The 16,207-nt window shown below is 39.5% G+C and overlaps 1 protein-coding gene across 2 annotated transcripts in view; it reads right to left on the reverse strand.

Moving 5' to 3' along the window:
* The window catches only part of whrna (whirlin a), a 211,375-nt gene that overhangs the window by 109,573 nt on the left and 85,595 nt on the right, over positions 1 to 16,207 (reverse strand). For both annotated transcript variants that reach the window (XM_080866683.1, XM_080866682.1), the window contains exons 2-3: positions 14,311 to 14,529; positions 5,128 to 5,253 (exon numbers count right to left, since the gene is read on the reverse strand). In XM_080866683.1, the coding sequence (XP_080722809.1) occupies positions 5,128 to 5,253; positions 14,311 to 14,529 (345 nt within the window). The remainder of the gene's footprint in view (positions 1 to 5,127; positions 5,254 to 14,310; positions 14,530 to 16,207) is intronic.

A 16,207-nucleotide genomic window follows, 5' to 3' on the forward strand; every position in this document is an offset into this window, starting at 1 on the left:
TTGTAGGAAGGAAAAATATATGTCAATGCTTTTGCATTCTTTCAGAAATGTAGCTGGGTAATTATGTCATTGGCATCGGTGAGCCACTGTCAATATGTGACATATTGAAATCGCGTTTGAATTTGCGCTTGTTTTTTTGCTTTCACTTTGCAATCGTGCGAACTGTGTATAGAGAGCGACAGCACTGATCTGTGAGTGATGATAATTTGCGCACCAATTCCTCTGACATCGTCTTATTAATCGTTAGCTTACTATGCAAACATGACAAGTGAAATCTCCCACAGCAAGCTTAAACATGTGAGAGGTTGATTGCGCAGAGAATCGCTGAGCTTATGTGAGTGCGTGTGTAAAAGCAGCAGGATATATATATTTTAGTTCTGCTGAGCCAAATAAGACAGGTCAGGGTGAAGAAGTGACAGCCAAAGAAAAGCTTACCACAAAACGGAGAAGTTATGACAAATCAGACTATAAGGCAAAAAGAAAGTGCAGCTTTATGGTTTCATGGACAAAATAATTTCTGTGGCTGCAATATGACGAACTATATAACCAGGGCTGCACATAAGTGGTCCGCAGGTGCGCATTCGCTGTCAAAATAAAAAACACGCACAAGGGTTAGGGTTAAATTTAAAAACTGTACTTTTGAGTTAAAATATAAATTTATAATTTTAATAAATGAAAAATTAAAAAGCCATGAACATTTTTTTTGTATCGAAAAAATATCGAACCGTGACACCAAAGTATTGAACCGAACCGAACCGTGAATTTTGTGTATCGTTGCACCCCTAATATGTACATATAACAATAATGTTAATGATAACGAAAAACAGCAATATTCAGATGAGCAGAGTGAGAACTCGACAGAACTGAAAAGTAAAATCACCCTGATATTCAGTGTTACTCCCTTGACTGTAATGCTGTAATATTTACTATTAACCCTTAAACACATAATTTCCTCTCAGTGCATGTTTTTTTTTTGTCAGACTTGAAAAAACTGAATATTTATCTTGCTCCGTACATAATTTGGACTGTTTTAAGCTCGGCCAGGTCAATAAATTTAAGTGTGTTTAATTTAAGAGTAAGTTAGATGGTGGATTGAAGCCAGTTCTATTAATGACTTTAATTGCTCATTTACAATGTAAATCAAGACTGTGCTGTGAAAATGTATCCAGGTGACATATCGAGAAATGTTTTTGGAAAAGGTATTTTAGAAAAATTAAATAATTGTCTCCAGTCATTAATAAATCCAGTTCTGTGAATATATGACTCACATTAAGTCTTCATGATATGTTTGTGGGGTGGTTAAAAGGATGGCTACACTTTAGTTTAGCCAAACCTTAGCCAACTCCTTTAAGCCAACCCTTTACTCTGCTCCTGGGTGCAAATGCACATAAAAAGCAATGACTCACTTTGGTTTCAAGTAAAACAACTTAGTTTTGTTACTGACCAACAAAGTAACATTACAAGACACTGCTGGACGTTAAATGGTAAATGGGACTGATACTCATATAGTGCCTTTTGACTCATTTGAGGAATCAAAGCGTTTCTACTGTAAGTGTCATTCACCCAATCACACACAGCAACATGGGGTTTAGCATCTTGCCCAAGGATACTTCAGCATATGGACTGGAGTATGGATCGATCCACCAATATTTACAGTTTAACTGCTACTCATGTGCTCCTCCTTATATTGTACAATTGATGTTATGCATATATGTACGTATATGTACATACTAGAATTTCTAAAAACTTAAAAATATCAGTATTTAATGTCACAGGGAAAAACTGAGTCCACATCATTGTAATTTGTAGGTACTCAGTAGATAAATATAACAAGGCAACTAAGACGAATGACAAGAACACAGCACTGTGAGAGAACAAGAGGAGGCGGTGCTATGCTGGCAGTTGGTGTGTGTGTGTGTGTGTCTGCATGTTAGCTTGCTGTTGGAGCATAACTGGCATCAGCCCATTAATACTGTGAAAAATAAGTGATGACAGCTTAGAATATTCAGAACTGACATACAATGAAAAAATCATTAGATTTTGATAACATCAGTTTGCAATTCCATTTGTAGTCATCAACTACAAAGATCGACTGAGGCACACATCTGCTCTCCAAATCACTTGCCCTCTTCAAATTTTGGGAGAAAAAAAAAAGAAAAAAAAATGAAACCAAAAGGGAAAATATATTTTCTATATTTGTGTCTTCATGGCAGGTTCAAATTCAAATTCAAATTTTTTATTTGTCACGTACACAGTCATACACAGTACGATATGTAGTGAAATGCTTGGACAACTGCTCGTGACCTAAAGAAAACAAAAAAGGAAAAGGCTATGAATAAGATAGAAAATAAATATGAAAAATTAAAAAGGGTAAATTTAACTAGGAAGGAATAAAATATAAATTAAGGTTAAAAATGAAATAACTGTACAACACAAATTAGAATGAAGGGTAAATTTAACTGGGAAGAATAAGATAAAATATATAAATTAAAGTTGAAAATAAAATAACTGTACAACAAAATACATAATATAGAACTATATAAGAATGTATGAAGAAATCTAAATATAAATAAATATATACACAATAACAGCAACTGTACAAGTATTAACCGGAAATGAAGAATATAGTGACCAGTGTTGTGCAAAACCAATGTCCAGAAAGTCCAGTGTGTGTGTAAGAACCATATGTGTGGGTCAGTACTGTGTGGTGGTGTGATTGAGAGACCGTATCGCCTGCGGGAAGAAGCTCCTCCTCAGTCTCTCTGTGTTGGTCTTCAGGGAGCAGAATCGCTTTCCTGACCTCAGCAGAGAGAACAGTCTGTTGTTGGGATGGCTGAAGTCCTTCACGATCTTCCTGGCCTTGGTCCAGCACCGCCTGCTGTAGATTGAGTGCAGGTCAGGGAGCTCGGAGCGGATGGTGCGCTCAGCTGACCGCACAACCCTCTCTAGAGCTCGTCTGTCCTGCATGGTGCTGTTCCCGAACCAGGTTAAGATGTTTCCCGCCAGGATGCTCTCTATGGTGCACGAGTAAAAGTTCCTGAGCACCTTGGAGGGCAGTTGGAAGTCTCTCAAGCGTCTGAGGTGGTAGAGACGCTGTCGGGCCTTTTTCACCACAGTGTTGATGTGACAGGACCATGACAGGTCCTGCGTGATGTGAACTCAGAGGTATTTGAAGCTGTCCACTCTCTCCACTGGGCACTCGTTGATGACGGGGGTCTGGTAGTTCCTCTCCTGCTTAGTGCTGAAGTCCACTATCAGCTCCTTTGTCTTACTGACGTTTAGAAGGAGGTTGTTCCTCTGGCACCAGTTCTCCAGATTCCTAATCTCCTTCAGGTAGGCCGTCTCGTTGTTATCAGAGATCAGGCCCACCACGACGGTGTCGTCAGCAAACTTGATGATGGTGGTGGAGCTGGTAGTGGCCACACAGTCATATGTGTACAAAGAGTACAGCAGGGGGCTCAGAACACACCCCTGGGGGGCTCCAGTGCTGAGAGTGGTGGAGGCTGAGACATGTCCGCCCATCCTTACTGCCTGTGGTCTGCCAGTTAGGAAGTTGGAGATCCACTGACACATAGATGAGCTGAGTCCCAGATGCTCCAGCTTGGTGGTGAGTGTGGAGGGAATTATGGTGTTCCTCCTGCTAATGTCAGTTTTCAACGCTCGACAGCAAATAAGCTACTCAGCCGAAACACATTAAACAGCATGTACAAGTCACTCGGGTCTGTTGAGATGCTGCCGGGCTTCTTGCGCCTCAGCACCACTAACAACATGCTGTCTGCCCGTGACATGTAAGTTACAGTGCGAGTTTGATTACTTTCTCTCTCATTCCTCCTGGTGTATCAGCAGCAGACAAACACAGGAACAAGAATGACTTGAGCTGGCCTTTTCAGCCTTAGATGGTTATGTGCATTTATCTGGCATGCCTCCTATCCTGATGCAATAATAATATTGTTTACAATAATATTTTGAAATTCGAGTCAGGTCAGTGCATTTGAAAACAAGAGATCAATGCTAAAAGAGTAATAATAAAACAATACAACACATTCAAGTTATAGTTATGAAAAAAATAATCAGAGCTCTGTCTGGTTTAAAAGACAAGTTGTAAAAATTAGTTTTATAACAGTCCGAAGATTTTGCAGCAACTACTGTAAAAGAGACGATATCCTTTATATTTAAATCTGTACAATAGGACATCAAGGATTACCTGCTCAGCAGATAACAGTGAGTAACGTTTAAAGATCAGCGAGGTAGGTGCCAACCCATGTAATGACTTAAAAACGAACAATAAAATCTTAAAATCTAACATGGGTGAAATGCAGTGTTGTTTGCGAATACCAGGTCAGAGTCCCACAGCAGCCTTTTAGACGAGCTGCAGTCGAGCAAGAAACAACTGACTGACACCTGAATAGAGACTATTGCAGAAGTCACGCCGAGATGAAATGAAGGCATGAATAACCTTTTAGAAAGTCTCTGAAGCAGAGAAACGGTTTCACCTTCACAAGTATCACTAAGTTGAAAGAAGCTAACTTTGACAGCAGCATTTATTTGTTCATCAAAAGAAAAAAAATACTGCAGAGGATCAATCCCATGTTAAAGGTTTTTTTTTTGGATCCTTAAAGGATCGACATTGTCAGGTCAAGGCTTTCCAAACGATGTTTCTGATCGTTTAAATTAGGACACCTAATGGCATCCAGAAACAAGCCACAATAATGTAATACAGCTGTTAAAAGAAAAGCATTATGCATATATATTTTTTAACCCAGTGGTTTATCTGATGGCAAACCGAGCAGAGCCTGAGCTCAGCAGAGGAAGCTGCAGATGTAGCCTGCAGGTACTTTTGCATTTGTAATGAACAATCTCGAACAGACCATATAAAGAAGCTATTTCCTCATATTGCAAAATCAATACAGTGAGATGCACTGTAAAGCAATATAATGAGACTTTTGGCATACAGCAAGTGTTTTTGGCATGAAAACCGTGTGGGGGAGGAGCATACTAAAATGATTTCAAATAGCTAGCTAATCTTCTCATGTGAATTCCAAAGTATAAGTAGCTATGCCGCAAGACATAAGTTAGATAAACAATGTAAAACAATGTAGTGAGAGAAAAATGAAATTGAAGCAATACCTTCAGTCCTCCACACTCTGCTGCTGACCCTTGGTCCACTCCAGTGATGTAAATACCCAAAGCGTATTCCGCTCCCCCTCGGATCATCAGACCCAGAGACCGGCCATCATCTAAAACCAGGTTGACCTATTTAACACAAAGAGAGAAACCAATAAAACAGGACGAATAAGGGTATAAATATCTGAAGTATAATATAAATATCAACATTTTAAATGACACTGCAGTCTCGATTGTTTTCCTTGACGGGCTGCCAGATTTGCTCATGGTGTCGGGCTGCTCACATTGAAATGAAGTTGTGAAACACAATCCATGGAGCAAATGACAGCCCTGCTCTGAGATGGCATTTGAGAGCAAGGAGATGAAGAATTTCAGGAACTACTTAGATGCGGTGAGTCAGCACCATTAATGGGGGAGTCAGAATCTGTTTTGATTAGAGGAACGGCTCTCTGAATTGGTCAATCAGTTGGTTCACAAGGCTCATCCGTGTCATTTCCTCTGATAAGCAGCATGGACAATATCGGACACAGTTTGAATTCAAATAAACCACCACAGGAATTGTTGGGGGACTACAAGATATCTTTGCTACACCACCCAATTAAAGTGCTTCTGCAGGGAGTGAGTAATTTGTAGACGATGTACTGTGCATGACTAATCCGGTGCTTCCCTTAAACTTGTTTTCAAAAGATATTCCACTAGAACCACAGCGTCTATTCGGTTTGTGGCCTAATGAAAAAAAATGTGGTCTCTGATAAAATATGGCCATTACCAATGTTATCCTTGCGCACTAAAATAATTGTGCTTAAGGGCACCTTGTGTGCATCACTCAGATGCCACTGGCTTGGCAACACAGTAGTACACTACGAGAAAAGAGCAGGGGCCCGTTCTTCGTACCTCGCTAAGTAGGTTAGCCGGATTAGATTGTTGACGATTTCGCGTGATCCTGGATCAGTCGGTTCCCCGAAGCTCATCCGGGACTTGCTGTCATAGCAACAGAGCCGTAAGCGTAAACCTGCTCGGGAGCAGGTTTACTTTATGTAAACAGGATTAGATCGCGGCCACGCAGGTATGTCCGCTTCATTTATACGAAAGCAACAGCGATAAATAAATAACATCAATGTAACTGAAGATAATGCAGCACTTGATCCTTTTATTGATGTCACACAGATACATACAGGTCATTTCCTAAAAAAGGGAAATGTACTATTAACATTCTATTACATGTATGTGATTATTACAGATGTAATTCATATTTCAGAGTAGTAATTGTAAATTACTTCGTGTAATCAAGATGAGAGACCACGGCTATAAAAGCCAAGGTGGATTTGGGAAGCCTGTCGCAGCCATGTCCTGTCCGTTTACGCGAGCAACCCATTGCGGAAGGTGCAAGATTGATAAGGAGAGTCCTCAGAATTCAGCGTATATTGCGGGACAGACAGGATCCTTTAGCTCAGCGCGACAGTGTGCTCATTGAGAGATATCGATTTTCCCGTGAGGATATTATTTACTTAACCAACTTGTTGACGAGGGGGTGCAGGACCACCACCTGTCTTTTTTTGCTCTGCCCTTTTCTTGGTTGCTGTTATAAACAAACAGATTATTTCAGGCTCTCTTTCCAAGAGACGAAAAGCAATATAAGTGATAAATATTACCATTCTGTAGAATATTCTTATATTTCACTTTTACTTGTTCCCATGTTCTAGTGGGTCCTGTTGTGGCTCTAATGTGAAAGAGGATATAATATAACAATATAATATAATGTAATATAATATTGGATAATATAGTGTAATATAATAAATCTACCCTACCGCCTACTGGTGTTGGCCAGAGGGGCCGATGGCGCAATATGGCAGCCTCGCTTCTGTCAGTCTGCCCCAGGGCAGCTGTGGCTACAACCGTAGCTGCCTCCACCAGTGTGTGAATGTGAGAGTGAATGAATAGTGGCATTGTAAAGCGCTTTGGGTGCCTTGAAAAGCGCTATATAAATCCAATATATTATTATTATTATTATTATTAAATTACTTACGAGTTTAATTTGTCAGCAACTTTCTGCCAGCCCTCGCTCCTTGCTTTTGCAGCCTTTGCAGTGTTCCCTTGCGTTCTGATTAAACTCTGAAACTCCTGAAATCCCTCACTCAGGAGTTCTTGCTCTGCTGCCGAAAAATACCGAGCCGAGCGCGCTCCTTCGACATTTTCGCCGACCAATCAGAGGGTTGCCGATCAATGTTTCTACTATCGATGCGTAGCCCCTTTTATGACACCCAGTGATGTCACATTACTGCGTCCAGCTGTACTAATCGTCAACAGCAGGTGTGTTCGGGGAACCGGATTAGCGAGCTCACGGTTAGCGCGATGATTTGATCTTGGATGTGTCATTTGATCTTGGATGTAGTAAGCGACGTACGAAGAACGGGCCCCTGGTCAATGAATCCGACTAAACCAACTAACTAAAACACTGACGTGAATTTAAACCAATTCAAATAAATAAGGTCAATAAGGTAAAAACTTGTTGGCATATTTTTTTAACCAATAAATACAATTCAGTTTGTTTATATTCTTGGATACTATTGTCAGATTTTATTCTACAAAGTTAGGAAAGCAATGTTTAAGTCAAATCTGATTTTGCCTCACACATGCAGAGAGGAGATGCTATGTTATAAAGAAGTATAAATGTAATAAATGTAAATGTGTCTGTTTTCTTATACTTTCAAAACTAGAAACATTAGAAGACAGTATTTATGTGTTTCCTTGTTTGTCATGTATACTGTCACAGTACATGCTTATCTTAACCAAAGTTTTAAATACTGAGGTCAGTGTGTGTACAAGCAATCAAAAAATCCCAAACTTCAGACTGTTGTAAATGTTTATTTTAGATATTTTCCCTATTTTTTTTTTAAACAGTATGATGTAACTGAAGGGGGTATGCTTAATATATCATGTAACCTCAGGCATTTTAAGATAAATAGAGATTATCCTCGAGTCCTTGAGTAAAATTATGGACCTGGAAATGAGCATAATAGTTCCCCTTTAAAACAGGCATGGCACTTTTACCCCAGGTTATATATAGTACTGCAGCTGTAGATATTAACCACCCAGCTGCTGCCAAATGACTTGGTTAGCAGAAGAGTTTGAAAGACTTAGGTGGTCCTATTTGCAGTGTGTGCAAGTGTAATGATGGGTTCATTCGACTGTTAAACCACTTTATTGTAAACTGTCAGGAATTCTAGCAGGGCATTGTTTAGTGCCTCTGGGTCATCTCATCAAGACTTTCCTTCAACTCCACAGCTATTTGCATTGGCCCTTGAGCCTCTAGCTCACTTAATTAAGTAATCTTCTAATGTCAAAGGCATCTCTTATTTTATGACACACAACATTACATGCTAATGATTTTCAAATGTGATTCTACCCCAAAACAACAATAAAAAGATATTAGGAAAAAAAAACAAACATCCTAGGCCCATTGTTTGCTCCATCCCCCCCCCTTTCTACTACTTTATACCAGAGCACTAAGCCATGCTTTTTAATTAACAGTTGGTCAAGCTTACCCAGCTTAAACTTCAAAATACTCTGGTTTCTCTATAATTGCCATTGGGGCTACTTGGATGAACCTAGCATTTGTAGAATATCTACATTTGGAAAGCAAAGAAACAACATCAAATTTTACTCTGTCCACGTGGGGAGGCTCAGTATTGCTTAGCTATGCCAGACTATAAATTGTACTTTTCTCCATCACAATGAGGCTCTTGATTACTTGGTTTGATCAGAGTGCAGCTGTCTCTTGCCAGATTTGAAACGAGGGATCAGTTGCACACTGGCGGCTACAAGATGGCACATATGCTAATATCTGTATTAAACAATGTCACTTTCATCCAAGTGATATACCCCTTGGCAAAGACTTGACATCTGACGCAGAGGTTTTACTTTCATTCAGAGCATATTGCACTGTGGTCCTCCTTTTTAATAACAGCTATCTGCCTATCGGCGATAAGCGAGCCACCTTTGCTCACTTCTAGGAATATGCAGGCATTCAGAATGGGTTTATTGCCAGATGTTGAGGTTTACAACATTAGGAAATTGCTGCGGTGCTTCAGTGCAGACAATAAGAATTAAAGTGCTATGTAGAAAGAAAGATATGTGCATGAGATATACATTCATGTTTTCTGTGACATTTATGCAGGACATGGAGCATAGTTTTAATTACCAGATTCATTCTGCTTTTTCTGGCACAATATAGCAACTATTGGTGCACACTATATTCCCCAGCATCACTTTAATGCTCTGTCTGTCTAAAAGAAGTCCCAGTGTTCTAATGTTTCTGGTTTCTAAGCAATGGCCCTTGAGACCTGTTTATTTTGGACAGACAAATGCAATTATGTGTGCAAGTTATACTATTTTACGGTTCGAGCCCCGGCTCGGACAGTCTCAGTCGTTGGGTCCTTGGGCAAGACACTTCACCCGTTGCCTACTGGTGGTGGTCAGAGGGCCCGGTGGCGCCAGTGTCCGGCAGCCTCGCCTCTGTCAGTGCGCCCCAGGGTGGCTGTGGCTACAATGTAGCTTGCCATCACCAGTGTGTGAATGTGTGTGTGAATGGGTGGATGACTGGATGTGTAAAGCGCTTTGGGGTCCTTAGGGACTAGTAAAGCGCTATACAGGCCATTTACCATTTATTTGGCTTGAGAAAGTCTTGAGTTACATTTGCAGAATTTTCTTCTTCAGTATCCACTTGCACTGCGAAGCATCATCTGATCATTTTGCAGCATGTGACTGAGTCTGAGCAGAGGTTATAGCCCTGCACGCTTTAGAATCCTGCTACTGCTATCATAAATCAGAGAGCGCCACTCTTCCCCCAAAGGGAAGGGCAATACTAAAACTCTGACACTCTCTCCATGCCCATGCTCCATTTTTTTCATGGTCAACTTTGATCTTGGGTACTAACAATGAACGTCAAGGTCAAATGCTTAGCTCAAGTAGCTACTCATGTCCCCCAAGGCCTACAATTTTGTTTTGAAGTTCGAAGACGACTCATAAAAAGTTGTGGGTAAAATATGAAGTTTTTACTGATTTTCACATTTGATGTGACGATGTGAGTTTCACTGAAATGAAATCACATGGAGTTATTGGTATCTAACACAACACAAAATTTTGAAAAATTGTATTTTGAAAACTGTGGATACTAGATAAACAAACAGACAAACAAACAGACAGAACCGATTACATAATGTCTCCATTTGGGGGAAGAATTAACACTAAAGTCACCAGTTCCACTGCAGCCATAAATGCACATAACAGTGTCTCCACTACATTTGACAGATGTTGTAGATTGCTTCAGATCATGAACTGTTCCCCTCGCTTTACTTTTCTCTCCTCATCAAGTACAAGTTAATTTTGGTTTCATCTGTAAAAATATTAATATATTTGTTTTTGGTTGTTGTTGTTTTTCACAGAACTGTGCCAGCTGTGATGTGTTTTTGGTCTAATCTGGCCTTTCTGCTTCTGACTATAACCACTGTTTTGCATCTTGTTGTGAACTCTCTGTATATACATTCATGCTCTTGGTGTTGCCTTGGCTAGATGTTGTGAAGGATTCTTGACCAGGGAAAGAGCTGATGATCACAGAATTCTTTCCATGGTTAAAAGAAAAATCTGTATTCATCAATTTTCTGTGATGTTACTGAGCTGGCTGGTGTTAAACTTTTCCATTTTTAATGTATTTTAAAAATATTTTAAGTGCCAGGTTGCCTAAAGTTTTGCTAATTCTTTATAAGTTTATTTTACTTTTTCAAAATTTTACATTGAGTAACATTCTGAAATTTTTCCACAATTTGTAGACAGGTATTAGCAGATTCATGCACATTTGTCCATGTTTACTTCTGAGAAACTCTTAAATGCTCTTTTTATATCAAATTATGTTATTGACCTGTTGCCAATTAACCTAGTTACAAAATGTTCCTCCAGCTGTTTGTGTTTAATTCAATAACTTTTTAAGCCCTCTTTTGTTCCCATTTCAACTTTTTTTTACGATGTATTGCTGTCATCATATTCAAATTGACCAGATATTCATCCATCCATTTGCTTTCACTTATCCTTCTTCAGGGTCGTGGGGTGGGGGGGTGGGGGTGGAGCCTATCGCAGCCGTCTTAGGGCAAGAGGAATACCGCATGTGCAAGTGCCTAATGTAACAAGTGACAAGTGATAAGTGGCATCATATGGCAGGCAGAAAATACCAAAATCAGACAAACCCGCAGCCAACAACACAAAGTAATTCATTAATTTATTGCTGCATGGTTTGAATTATTTACTACCAAGAAGTTATCATCCTAAGCTAAACCTGAGCCTTAGCTGGCCAAACAGTGATTGATTTCTGAAGCATCAATATGAGTGTCTGCGGCACCCAAAGCCAGAGGCGTTTTGAAAACCAAGTTAGATTGGAGGCTTGCTACATTTTAATATAGCTGATAAAAAGTTGTACTACAGTAGAATGACAATAAAATTCCACCTTCCCGAAGAAGTAGCTGAGAGAGCATTGGATGTTTTAAGAAAATTGCCAATAAAAAGCAAAGCCATACATGTACTGTCCGGATGCTACGAAGCAACTTTCAGTAGTTGTGGTATTGATACAAAGCACCTGATTGGACTTGGATGCCGTTCACTTACAAATTCATACATTTCAAATTAATGAATGATTAGTAGGTTTCAGATTATCCAAAAGGGGAACAGTTCTGTCATTATCAGAACAGCTGTGGATCAAAGGAACTCTAGCTTGCATAATTCAGAGCATGGTCTCACCCACAGACTAGAGAGCTGAATGAAGCAATTCCAAAAGAAAATAAACTTAATTGAGACATATTTTCTAACATATTTCTAATTCCATCCTATGCATGACTCAAAATTAATAATATCAGAAATAGAAACTAGAATTTCAATGAACTGCCAAACTCTATTTAGTACTGGATTAATATTTACTCATCTGCAATGCAGAGCTGAAGTCTGCATTAATAGAGCTGAAGCAGTTAAGATTAATATGTAGCTCTTAGGTGCTAAAAAATTGAAAGTTCTAGTGCAATAAATCTTTTAAACAGCTCTGATAGCTCCTTTCCTGCAGGTCATGAGGTGATGAGAGCGTAAGGTTTTACGGCACTCGAGGTCCAATTATTTTTATCGTTTAAGTTTTTAATTTTAGCATCCAGTGTTATACACTTCTTTTACTGTGCCTAAAGTTAGCCGGCTCACACAACCAAACTTAAAACCAACTCCCATTAAAATTCAGCATCTGAAACATATCTTTTCAAATTTATTCAAACTGTTTTTAACTGTCTCATTTTAAGAAGATTAGAAATTACAAGATAGGACTAATATTTATCCAGTGGCTGTATTTGTCCAGTCAGGTGATGAAATGCTTAAAGTTCAACCTCATGATTATTGTTCTCTACGGTCAGTTAATTGAACTCTATGAATATGTAGGATGAATGGAGGATGAAGCCTTTTCTAGCTGTCACTGGATTAGAGCTGGGGTGAACTGGTCGCCACCCCATCAGGCTAACACAGTGCAATAGACAACCTTTTCTCCTCACATTCTCACAAACAGCCAATTTAGAATTTCACCAGTTAACCGAACAGGTATGACTTGGAGAAGAAGCTGGAGTTCCCTGTGAGAAAATATGCAGTCACAAGAACATGCATTATAACACCACACAAAAAGGCCTCTGCACGAACATTTTCTGCAATTCTGGGATGTGATCAAATAGTCAGTTTTGCTTAGGAAGGTTCCTAAATACAAATAGTGGACAAGCAGTGCAGGTCGTGTAAATGTTAATTACCAGTGAGTCTTCATTTCATGCTACAATGTCCTGATATGTTCTGGACCTGAACAAACTGTTAAACCCACAGGTTAACTATAGCAATTATGCCGCAGTAATGCAATCTGTCTGTTATGAAGATCAGAGTGAGCTTAAGGTTTACTATAATTCAGCTTGCATTAGTTATGTGCTGAGTGTTGCTGCATTGCCAGCCTTTAGGATTATAATTAATTATTTTGCTTTAGTCACAGAGGCTGAGAGGAGCAATAAAGGCAGGAGTTACCCTGCATCATGTCTGTAGTGGGAAGAGTGAGGGGACAGGATAAATGACAAACATTTCACTTCACTTTACACATTCCCTTTCTAAACATTCTAGTCTTGATAATAACGTCACCAGTTCATCTGAGTTTATAAAGCCTGCGTCAAGCAACACAACAAGAATAAAGTATCTAAAATGGGCTAGGGGACATTGTCATTTCCACACTGCAGACAAATGTCAAAAATACCTACTGTCACTTTATTAAACGGTGTACTCTAAGTGTATGAATCGTCTTGCTGTTTTTTGTTGAGGTCAAGCGAAAGTGACAGGGACTTCAGAGAAAAACATCAAAAACATCAAGTTGTGCCTCAAATGACTCAAGTAAGAGTTAAATAGAGTGGGCATCAGAGTCCAAACAAAGCAGTGCTGCATGGGGACTCGTTGATCTGTATCAGTACAGTGAAAAACCTTCCCTAAAGTGAATACTCCCATCTCAGTCTTAAACCTTGTTCACAGCGTGACGTCTTTTCCAGAGGCAAATTTTTAGTCTGTGCCACTGGAGGAAGTCGAATAGGATTTTTATTTTGTGAAATCTATGAGACGTTTGATGATTTATGTATCAAATGCTTTTAGACTTTGTTACTTACTTTAGCATCACAAAATTTAGCCTTAGCATACACCATTAATCTTTTGGGGGTGCATTCTTCTGCCCCTTAAAACATACTGGTCAATATAGAGCGTCTCTCTAGAAGTTCTGTGGATGTCTGTGTGCAAGACAGGTGCAGAACACTGACAGGTTATCAGTTAACTGTCCATTTCATTTAAAGTTTCTCATTGGGAGTTATGTTGGTGAACTGCTTGTCAAAGCAAACGATTCTTGCTGTTGTTTCCGCGTACTGTCCAAAACCTAATAAAAAGATATAGTAAATGACAGTTGGCTTCTTTCTGACCAATGCTGAAACTAAAAATGTTTTGGAGGCTTCTTTGCTCCAATCAGTGCACATAGTGTAGTGTAATAGTAAACATAGCAAATACAGGCTGTTAAAAGTACAGGAAGGAACTAATTTTATGTTTTTTTTAAAAAGGCATTTTTGGTCCTCTAGTTTAATGGTTTGCATGTAAGGTCTCTACCTTCTTCTCATCCCCTTCCTGCAGTAGCTGCATGTTGCTTCGGCGCTGACTGTCAGTTCTTCTCAGAGTGGCGCTGCGATGCTCAGGCAGGTCAGGAGGAGGAGACACGCTTCGGCCCTGAGGGTCAACCCAGGTATAAACGTGGTTGGTGACATAGCCGCCTGGAATGCGACCGACTGAACGCACTGAGAGGCAAAGCTTTTTACTTCCCTTGAGCACCTGAGGAGAAGAAAAGAGAGCGGAGGAGAATAAATTGAGGCCAAATAAAAATTAAAAATAAAAATTTGCTTTTCAGTATGTGCTTGAGTTGAAGGAGCAAAGTATACTCGCATATCTACACTTGAGTCAATTTAATTTGATTTGACAAAGCCAAAACATACTCCCACACATAAACATCCATGGTTATAAAATCAGTGTGAGGGCTTAGAAGAAGATATTGAAGTGAGAGACAACACACACAAAAAAAATCAAGCTGAAACGAATGTTTGGTCGAAAATTAAAGATTGCAGAGAGAAATGGCCAATATTTGGAAGGCTTTTCTAATATCCAAAAACCCCAAATGACCAAACAGCACCACCACCCACCCACACAAACAACAACACTTCTAACACATTTCTACAGAAAATTGCTGTTGGCTGTGCCTCATTGCCTTCTGATAGCTTGCCATATGTGCAATCCCTCTGCAGATCGATGTATTCCCATGTGCCTCGTGGTCTGGAGGAATCAAGCTGAATAGGGTTGAATCTCTTAATGATCAAAAAAATCCTTGTGTACCACCAACACAAAAGGACTCTCGACTTTCATTTCATACTAACGAAACACACACTGTTGATTTTTAAAACAGATACTGCAACAATCTCAAGATTTGTGAAATACTGGCTCACTATAGAGCTAGAGTCCAAGACTGTCACAACAAAGACCACACCACAGCGTGGTAAAAGACTTCCCAAAGTTCCTCTTTGTCAGGAATCCAGTTTAATTTGTTACACAGTGTCCCTCCATTCTCTTCTTTAGTGAGCTACAATTAAGCTACCCCTCCCATCAATCTTTGTTCATTTGTCTTCTTGCTACAGTTCTCGCAAGGAACTACTAAATGCTTCTGTTGAAATGCCTATTAACATATGCTCAGAGCAACAACTAAAATCATTACTTGTCAGAGTGCTGTGGATTGCAGCGGAGGCCCATCTCTTTGAGCACAACAACCCGACTGAATCAATTTCACAATTTTGATTTGTGCCGAGAGATAATAACTTCAATTCTGAGGCAACAAACCCCTGTCAGCAGTGAAGATGCCTGATTGTATTGCCATGCCTTTGAGCACTCTCTCCCTCTTTCACCTCCTGCTCCCTTTCTGGGCGGCATCGATGCAGAACTGTAGATAAACATACATAGCAGATAAGTTGAGTAACACATGAGCAAAGAAGGAAGAAATGTGTGCATATAATATCCAAGAAAAACCACAAACTGCATGAAGTAGAAAGGGAAAACTGCATGTCTTCGTGATTAACTGCGCCAATTATGACTGTGGTAACGTCAAAAACAATCTCCTTGTTTTGAGCAATGCGTATTGTCACCAGAACATGAAATGTGTTGCATCCGTCTGAGCCAGAAGACATCACCAGAGGGTCCTGGGAATCAAAACATAATCATGATGGAAGGCTGATACTGAAAAAAGCAAATAAACTTCATTCATTGTTTAGTCAGCATTGGCATTCCCATTGCTGGGTCCATTAATAGTCTAACAGCACAAAACTAGTAAATTAATTTTTATTACCTACAAGCATGGTGAAATAAGTAAGAGTCACTATATATTACTCTAGAACTGGGACACAGCTATAATTACAACTATAGTTATTATAGAGGAGGACAGAAATTTGTATTGCATGGTGATTAAATC

This window comes from Rhamphochromis sp. 'chilingali' (genome assembly GCF_963969265.1).
Source record: "Rhamphochromis sp. 'chilingali' genome assembly, chromosome: 2".
In the NCBI taxonomy this organism is placed as follows: domain Eukaryota; kingdom Metazoa; phylum Chordata; class Actinopteri; order Cichliformes; family Cichlidae; genus Rhamphochromis; species Rhamphochromis sp. 'chilingali'.